Genomic DNA, 10,127 nt, shown 5'->3' on the forward strand with positions numbered 1-10,127 from the left:
TACTCCTTCACTTGCGATAAATGCACCAACCGCCCACCACCGAGCCCCACCCTCCCTCTACTTTGTCCCCTCTCTTCCTTCCGCAGAATATTTTCTGCTTCAGTCTAATCAAAGTGTGCCATCAACATGATGAACTCGCTGATTTAATTGATTTAACAGTGAGTCATCGACACACATCACACTATAAGCGCCCAATGAGCGTTTGTTTTACTTGAATTGACATTTCCTGTCAAGATAAGGCAGTTGGAAACAATGAAATCAATTTGTCTTTGGAGGTCACCTCTTAAGCTAGTTTAACTGAAGCAACTGGGTCACACACTAGGGCACGTCGCATCACGAACAAGACCTGATATTTCCAGATCTAATTCCAGGAAAGATCTGACTCCTTTCTGCAATGCTTACCTATCTGTATCTGTGCGTCCTGCGGATTATTAATGAAGGTATTCTGCATAATAATTCAGCATTTTGTTTTCTTGTCATTCTTTGCCAACTGTTCATGTTCCTATCCATTTAAGATCAAAATATGTCTTATACCAAATTAGATTTTACCGCTACATTTTTTTTAACTCTTGAACAGTGGCTCCAATGACGGTGTCCCAGCTCCCCGAAACCAGCGGGGTGATGGCGGGAGCAGACATTACCTTCCAATGTGAGACCAGTGAAATTCCGAATAAATCAAGTCTGAAAGTAATTTGGTGGAAACTTGGCGATCAAGACGTATTACAACCAGGTTCTTACAGCAGGAAACAATTTAGTCCTTTAGAAAACGGAAAGAGTTTCTTCCAGATCCTGGATGTACGTGTCGCCGACTCCGGGGTGTATTACTGTGGAGTGGTTCACGCAGAAAATGCGATTGTGAACGGAACGGGGTCGAACCTTGTGGTACACGGTGAGAGGACGGGGTTCTGGGATTCTGCTGGTCAAGGACTGCTCTGCAATAAAGTCAAAGGACCAGGCCAACTTTTTATTCGTAAATGGCAGTTCATCTCCATTTATTACTGACACCATAGAAATAAGGGGTAGTGTCGCAAAATCCAAAATCATATGTATGTGTTTCTTTACGCGAGCGCGGGTGTGGACGTGTGTCTGTGTGTTGTATACTGGTTATTTGTCCACTGAATGAATGGATGACGATCGGACGACCATTATCAAGTTTAATTTGGTATGGACATACATTTATAAGTTTCAGGATTCATCGGAGAAATCTTAAGGCCAAAGCTTAGTGCTTGGTAGCGATAAACGCGGTGATAATCTGAAAAATTATCGTAGTCCAAAAAGGGAGAGGAGGGTGGCCTATTTCTCTCGAGGGCACGGGAATTAGAATGACGATTCAGCCGTACAAATCCCTGGGTAGACTAAATCTAGAGGACTGTGAGCAGTTGATGCAATATATTGGAGGAAACGACAGGCAAATCTTCCGGAAAAAATGTCTGGATTCCTAGGGCTATATCACGAGGAGAAATCAATGAAACTACGGTTACGATCTTTGGAGCTCAGAGATTAGATCATAACCAAAGTTTTCCAAATGTTACATCGAACTGAGGGAATAGATATAGAAAGGCTTCTTTTGTTATGGAGCTTGGGACAACTAAGTTTGTGGAGAACATAAAGCAAACGAGTAGGTGTTCAAATATTATTCTTGGTGTGGAATAAACCCGAGAAGTTGTCGAGTTGAATTGGCGCGCATCACTAATGTTACACTGAGCTCCTCCAAATTATAGGGGAATTTTATCTTGTTGTTAACTGAAAAATGTGTACCCAGCAGTTACCATTCTGATAGTGGATGTGTCGGCATTTATTTATCCGTCAAATGGAGAGACTGAATCCTGAACAAGACTAACGTCTGAGGCTAGACAATCAGTTTGTGTCTTTACCTCGTCCCACAGCTTCCCCGGAACCGGTCAGCATTCTCTCCAAAGCGTCAGGGACCAATTCATCCAACCTCAGCCTGGTGTGTCAAACGGCGGAGTTTTACCCGGAGTCTCTCACCTTCACTTGGTATAAAAATGACAACAACATTGTGAATGGGATCAGCATTAGTAAAGAGCTGAACTCGGACGGAACGTATCAAGCTTCCAGCAGACTGGAAACATTGCAGCCAGCTGGGAGTGGCGCTGTATATACCTGTGTGGTGTCCCACCTCACACTGCAGAGTCCAGCCCTGGCTGTTTACTTTGATGCCAGTTCTAATTCGGGTAAGATGCTGATTATGTTTCGTTTGCTGTTGACGGCAGTCACTGACAGTTATAAACCACTTCATTTGCTCTCATTTCCCATCGAACTGGACATACAATGGATTTTACAGAATGTTCCCTTAAGGTGGTTGCTATCTGCGTATTTGCCAAAAAGGTGATTGCCTCACAAACAATGATAAATGTGCAGTCCACTGTAAAAGTTAAAATGAATCGAGTTGCACTGGTTTTCATGATTTATTGCAACTCAGTGCGCAGCTTCTGAAATTGCTGCTCCCAGTTACAGTGACCAGTGATACCCACTTGTGTGCCCAAATTAATCCTGAACTCCTGAGCGGAATTTGCACCTTCTGTCTGTGACCACGTGGGTTTGCTCCGAGAACTTCGGCGTCTCACATCACACTCCAAAGATGTGCTAGTTGGTCAGTTAATTTCTCTGAAATGTCTCCTAGTGTGAAGGTTTTTATTTTGACCGGAGATTGGGGATTTGATGAGAACGTGGAGAGGATAAAATGAGATTTGTGTAAATGGTTGGCACGGACTCGGTGGCCCGAAAGTCCTGTTTCCATGCTGGCCTACTCTGTGATTTACTTGTCTGATAAAAGAGAGAGGCAAGTCCTTAGAATTTATGTCTTCCCTCTTTGAAATACCTTCCGATCTTAAAACACTGCGAATCTCGGTCCGTTCTTAAATATGTTGCATCGCTCGCGGAGAGATCTCAAAAACCTGGCTGTTTATTTTTTGGGTCTTCAAAACGGAAACTTCAAACCCGTTGCATCAAAGAAAATTCAAAGAAAATATTTTAATCATAATCGGCACGATTTATGCAGTTGCAAAAAACGTTTAAAATCAGTAAAAAAATACATAAGTGTAATATTGTAAACGACAGATGAAAACAGTCTCAATCCCTGACTCTGCTGTGGAGACACTGGCAATGCAAAATTAGGCTAACTACATTAGCTGAATAAGCTGCGTGCGACATAAATGGAGATAATTCCAAAGCTGATTAATGTTGATGATCATTCTCGCAGACAAAGAAAACACGTCCTTTTTCCTCTTGGTTTCTGGATGTACATTGAGTGCACTGATATGTATTGTCGTCGTGGTTTTCAGTCTGAGAAATTGCCAAGTCAGTAACTGTAAAGGTAAGTAAGCTGCAGTGCAATTTCTTTTGGGTTCATTTGTAAGCTAAATGGAAAAAGGGTTATTGTGCAAAGAAGGCAAAATCAGATCGTTTATGGTTATAAGAATGGAATTGTTACTACCTGTTAAACACTTTTGACCAGTTCAACAATTGAACTACGTAACCTGTTAAAATTACTCGAATTTAAATTAACTGATTAATGAGGAACCGGGTCGGGAATGCGAGAACGCGGATTTAAGACCATGTGTAAAGAGCCGGAGGAGAACTGGGGAAAAACCTTTCACATAGCAATGGTCTGCTGACAGGATACTGAAATAAGATGCATTCATGCTTCAAAATAAGTTAGATTGGTATCTGAACGAAATACAGGTCAAGGGGAAAAGAAACGGAACGAACTGTTACAAAATATATCACTTCAGATAGCTTTAGCACGGATTCAGCAGGCAGAACGCGATTCTATGATGCTGTGAGACCAACAGAGATCGCAGTACTCCTGGTATCAATAGAATAGCGCCGAATTGCTCTAGTATTGCTCTAATTGTGTTTCGATGGTTTTGCAAAAAAAAAGCGAGCAAAGCATTTCCCTTCCCACGTTCTTGTATTTAAATTTCCTTAATGTCCTTATAAACTGCTGAAGTCATTTGCAAAACACCGAAGGAGAACAAAGTGATCAGTCCCTGAATCGAGAATGGAATAATCCCTTCGATTGAATGTATTGTGAACCGCTGTGATGACTGTACAAGGTTGTGAGCTAACTGCAACGCATATTGATTTTGCAGACCATGAAAGAAAATCTTGAATACTCACCGCCGTGAACGGCGCAGGCTTTATCAAAATGCTGGAACGAAAACAAAGACAAGGGCCGAAAGAGATCAAATTGAGACGAAAGAGAATGAATTTCGAGTAATATCTCAGAGAGGAGAGTCATGGAGCCATAGAGCCATAGAGCACAGAAACAGACCATTCGGCCCAAATGACCCATGCTGACCAAAATTCCCATCTAAGCTAGTCCTACCTGCCTGCTTTTGGTCCATATTCCTCCAAACTCTTCCTATCCATGTACCTGTCCAAGTTCCTTTGAAGTATTGTTCACGTTCCTGCCTCAATCACTTCGTCTGACAGCTCATTCCATATACTAACCACCCTCTGGGTGAAAAAGGTTCTCTTCAAGCTCCATTAAATCTCTTGCAAACCTATGCCCCCTATTTCTTAATTTCCCAATCCTGGGGAAAAATACTGTGCGAATTCACCCTATCTATGCCCCTCATAGCTGTACACGCCTCTATAATATTACCCCTCATTAAACTGAGTTCCAGTGAAAAAGTCCTAACCTGATCAACCAGTCTCCATGACTCACCCCCTCGAATCCCAGCAAAACCCTCGTAAATCTCCTCTGCGCTCTTCCCAGCGGAGTGGCATCTTTCCTATAGAACTGTGACCAAAGCTGAACACAATATTCCAAATGTGGCCTCACCAACGTCTTGTACAACTGTGTGCCAAAAGCTTCCTTAGCTACCCTGTCTACCTACGACACCACTTTCAGGAAACCATCTACTTGTACTCCTTGGTTCCTCTGTTCTACAACATTATCACAGGGTGCTACCGTTCTGTGTGAATGTTCTACCCTCATTTGTCTTCCACAATGCAACACCGCCCACATCTTAATTAAACCCCACTTGTCATTCCAAGGCCCACTTACTCAACTGATCAAGATCCCTCTGTAATTCCAGATAACCATGTTCGCTGTCAATGACACCACCTATTTTAGTGTAATTTCCAAACTTACTAAACATGCCTCGTTCATTCTCATCCAAATCATTGATATAGATGACAAATAGCAATGGGCCCAGCACCGACCCTTCGGGAACACCACTAGTCACGGGCCTCCAGTCTCAAAACTAACCTTACAACCTTCTGAGAGATTCCATAACGCTGGAGACAACGTTACACTGAACCATGCCAGCCGTATTACACTTATTTTAGTGAAAATGTCCATATGATAAGTCAATCAACTTCAAATTAAAACAGAAATTCTCTTCCAATTGCGGAGTATTTCGCTGTTTATTAATCTTTGAGTGGGTGCGTGTGCGCGCGCTTGTGTTTCAGTCTGTTTCGTGTCTTTAGGTGTGTATGTACGTGAGCGATGTATGCGTCTTTGTGTCTGTGTGTATTTCTGTGTGCATGGGTGTGTGGATATGTATGTGTCAGAGTGTATGCGTTTACCTTTGATATCAATATTGCAAGATGTTAGGAAAGGTCTGTCCAGTACTGAAAGGGTGTCCTGAATGTATGGATGCAGCGCAATATTATTTGGGAAATCTGCAACTAAATCAAGTAGTTAGTACAATCGACCTTAATAATCATTAATTTAATTATATATTGTGGAATCATAAAATAACACAGAAAATAGGTGATCCACTGACTCCTTTTGACACCAATCATTTGAAGTTTATATTCTAAAGGCCCTGAAGGTAGCAAACATTTTTTGGAATGCAATGATAAAGTAACAAACAATATCGTTTGAACTTAAAGCTTTGCTTGAGCCGTAACTGTCCTGGGAGCAATGTTGTTAAAAATGAACGCAGAACCGTTGAAAAACGTACACATAAGATTTAGTTAAAAATATACAAATGCGGGTAAGTCTGTTAACTAGACTATGGCGACAGTAAGATGAGTTCCAGTGGAGGTTTTATTTTTTACCTGTTTAATGATCCGTTAATGTATACATGTAGAAGTTGGCTACTATCGGAAATTATTCCAGGAACGATGGCAAAGCTAAAAGAACGGTCAATAAATGTTTTAGGAAGTTCATTGTTCGCAGCAATGGTGAAAGCAGCACAATTTGGCTGGAGCAGAAAGCAGGGGGTATTTGGTTCTTCCATGAATAAATATAGTTGGAAATGAGGATTGGTTAGCAGATGTAACTTGATTGAGAGGGGAATATTGTCGCCCATTAACACTGATGTAAATGAAACACTAAATGGCCTGTTTCGCTCCATCGACTGCTTCTGCTGAAACCCTCGCTCATTCTTGGAATGTAGATATTCGTCGTGATGTCTTATGTTATTAATAAAACTCTGTATAGGATAATTTTAATCACATATAAAGGTATGGAAAATGCAAACATGCGAATGAAGGAAACAAATTGGATGCGCAATTTTTCTGGAGTGTGATCATGAAAGAAAGATTAGACTGTAAATTCACATAATGATCGGATTGAAGTATTCTCGCCAAGTATGTTCACAACAGCTTCGGTCGACAACGGAGAGAATACCCGGGCAAATAAATCTCGATATTGTCAGCCACTGGTGGGAGCAGAAGGAACCCCACTGCTGTGCTCTGACCCGTTCTCCAATTACGTCCACTATCCAGTTGATTCTTCCTCGGTTCACATATTTTCACCTTCGTACAACCCGTGACATTCATTGTATTTTTGTTTGAAGGAACATATTGCACAGGAAGTTGTGAAAAAGACGCGCACAACATATTAATGACCATCCGCATTCTGGAAAATAAACAGAGATTGGTTGGGAACATTGGTTAGGAACATTGTAGTGAACTTTTCATGGGGCATTTTGAAATTATTTCTTCTAGTTACAGACAGTACTAATGACAGGTTCATTCTACTTTTATCGTCACACGTCCGTACATGCCATGCCTATCACTGAAACAAAGAAGCTGCAACCTTGAACTCCATGAAGAATTCAGAGCTGGAAGTTAAAAATAAATCAACATCAGGCATCTCAGAAAAGTTGGCGCTTCCACATTTACGTGGGAGAACCAGCCTTCCTGGCAAAGAGTTAAGGAAATGTTGACAGTAACGTGTGGAAATATGGGCCAGTATTGCAATTTCCATTTTACTCGCACGTCTACTGCAAAACTTCCGTTTGCACTCAACTGCCTGAATAGTTAACTATTTCTTCCCTTGGTAAGCTTTTGTTAAGCACACTTTAATATGATTGGCTGCTCTGCTAACTAGGCCCCATCACGGCTGCTGGACGTTAGGGGTTCATTTGAACTCGTGTTTAAAGCGACCGACATTGAAAAAAATGGAAAGTTCACTGCTCAAGAAATCAGTATGTGTTCATGGGAGCTGACTTGAATGTGAAAGGTCATCTTTCGCTACTGACAAATGATCTAACCACAAGATCTTTCAGTGTTGCTGAATGTCTTTCCTTTTCTTTCAGAAAGCTCTTGTGAAGTGAATGCTTCCGCTATGTTTATGACACGATAATACTGAAAGCTGTTTCATTTTAGTTCTGTGGAGCAATGCGTACTCCTGTCGAAACATATTTGAAAAGGTGGTGAGCATGCGATATATGTGGTATATCATCGCCACCTACTGGTGCAGTAGGAAAAATGTTCCCTAGGTCAACGCACGGTAATCTAAAAGCATAAACCCGATCCGACACATTAAATTCGTCCCCTCTCTGTATAAGATTGATCTAACCCAACCTATCCCTTCGCCTTTTCCAAACAACTCTCCAAATGCTTTCCCTTCAGATACTTAACCAGTTCCCCTTTCTACATTTCTGAAGAACAGAGGCATGGTTCAGACATGTTCATAGGAGAGCCGAAATGCAGCCGGTGTTTCTGATTGCGGCCAGTTACACTGCCGAGCAAACAAAGCGGCTGTTGGTGCCCGGTATCTGACTCGTTAATGAAAACAGAGAATGCTGGAAGGACTCAATAGATCCGACGGTAGCTATGGAAGAAACTGCATCTGCTCGGTCACTGCATGACTCGAAATGACACAGACTCGAACAGACTCTCCCAGCATTAATTCATCGTTGGCGGCATCGTTATGACTGCCGTTACTCCCGGAATAAATCAGTGAATTTGGCCACCAGACACAGGAGGGGGTGACGCATTTCGCTTTCAGTAAAATGATATCCCTATGTGTTTTACCAAACAGAATACATAATGCTTATTTTGGAAGTATGTTTATTACACTGAGAGATTTGCAGTTGCCGGAAAGCTGTTGGCCGCCTGTCCGTGAACTACGCTGCGTGTCCCGGCGTGGCCTTGGGCGCAATCTTCCGCTGGGAGCGCAGCGCAAAGATCACCATCGTGCATGCGCCGGAGCCTGCTAGGGACGGTGCTCAAACCGAGGGGCAGAAGGGCTGCGGGAGGTCGCGCTGCCCCTTTAGAGCAGCACAGGCGGCAGCTGAAAGGCCTCAGAATCGACCGAGACCGAGTCCAGTGCTGGAAGCCAGGACATTGTTGAGTAACGAACCGAAATCCCAACATTATCGTCGGATGATCCACTCCGTATATTATTAGACAAAACTCTCAACAACTTTACCGACATTTTAATTGTTTTAATCTGCTATACAATTATTATTGGACATATTCATAAATAACTAATAACTAGGATTCAAACGGTGTGATAATTATAACAAAATTGGAATTTAAATTTCGTTATAGTTGGTTCGGTCTGTCCCAAACAACGTTTACGGTCTGCTGGAAGCTCCTTGCAAACTTTCTCACCTAACTCAGTCAGAATTGTCCACTATTCTCTTCTTCCTCTTGTTTACCTTGCGTCCATTGGTAATTCGTCCGTTGTTTACGCCTTCAGTGCTCGCTTTGCCAGTCAATGCGGACACCTTCCCGCTCTCAAAACAAAGAGCTCTCTTCTAAATTGACGTTTAGAATTTTAGTGACCATTGAGAGACTTATATACCGCGCATTCTCAAGTGGAAACTGGCCCCATGCATATATTTATTATAACATTTTAAGAGAAAATCAAAACAGTCAATCATTTCCCGCGCTATAATCCTACACAGAATTTAATTACCCAGAAGCACATCGGAATATGTGGCCTGCTGACTGGATTTATTCTGGGAAACTGGTTCTTACAATGAAGTAACTTCAGTAAAGTGTCCCAGAGACTGGTGGTTAAAAGCCAGGTTCAGCCAGAGGTGGACGTGGATTTCCTGTGGTCTGCTCCTGCTTAGAAACATACTGTTGTCCAGCTCGCGGATCTTTTTTTCATTGAGAATGTCAGGGTTAGCCAAATCACTCCAAACTCGACCATCTGAGAAGGATCCAGGATACAATATGTTTGTCTATGTTGTGGTAACTTTCTTCTCGTGATGGTCGACGTGGACTCAGTGAGCCAGAGGACCTCTTTCTGTAATGCATGGTTCTATGCCTGGATACTATACATTTCTGGTATCATTCAACAGCCAGTAATGGCAGGTAGGCCAGCAGAAAATTGGGGGTGCAGAATATTCTTTTGTTTTACAAACTAGACAAGCATTGATTTGATGATTGCATATTAATATATAAAATTCTGGAAATAATTTGTAGATTTGGCAGAACCTGTAACAAAAAGAAACAGGAGTAAGATCAAACCGCTAGAGGAGCTCAGCGGGTACTGCAGCATCTGTGAGGGGTAAGGTACTGTCGATGCTTCGGGTCCAGAACCTGCATCAGGAGACTGGAGAAGGAAGACAAACAGTATAAAGAGTGGAGGGGGAGTGGGAGACAGGGGCCGGTAGGCGATGGCTGAACCGAGGACCATGGGTAGATGGAGAATGAAACGGGGATCACAGGCAGGTCAAAAATGCTGTGGCACATTTCCAATATCTGTAGATTTTTTTTCACGTATTGATACCTTACAAATTCTGAGGCTTCAACATTTCTACCAGATGTCATTCATTGGACAACCTAAACGTTGATCTGGGCAATGAACTTGCCAATACTCTGTAAGAACTGGGATAAAGGTTCTCAACCCTCCAAGCTATAGATTGGGCCACAAAGGTAAGTTCCAGTCCATCCACAACACA

The 10,127-nt window shown here is 42.3% G+C and overlaps 1 protein-coding gene across 1 annotated transcript; it reads left to right on the plus strand.

Annotated features, from left to right (window-relative positions):
* The first annotated feature begins 310 nt into the window (after positions 1 to 310).
* Positions 311 to 5,281, plus strand: LOC127577411 (natural cytotoxicity triggering receptor 3 ligand 1-like). Its single transcript, XM_052028607.1, has 5 exons — positions 311 to 440; positions 578 to 889; positions 1,887 to 2,195; positions 3,224 to 3,337; positions 4,116 to 5,281. The coding sequence occupies exons 1-5, from the start codon at positions 395 to 397 to the stop codon at positions 4,133 to 4,135; spliced, it is 801 nt and encodes a 266-aa protein (XP_051884567.1). The 5' UTR covers positions 311 to 394; the 3' UTR covers positions 4,136 to 5,281.
* Positions 5,282 to 10,127: the final 4,846 nt, after the last annotated feature.

The sequence above is a fragment of the Pristis pectinata genome, chromosome 13, assembly GCF_009764475.1.
Source record: "Pristis pectinata isolate sPriPec2 chromosome 13, sPriPec2.1.pri, whole genome shotgun sequence".
NCBI lineage: Eukaryota > Metazoa > Chordata > Chondrichthyes > Rhinopristiformes > Pristidae > Pristis > Pristis pectinata.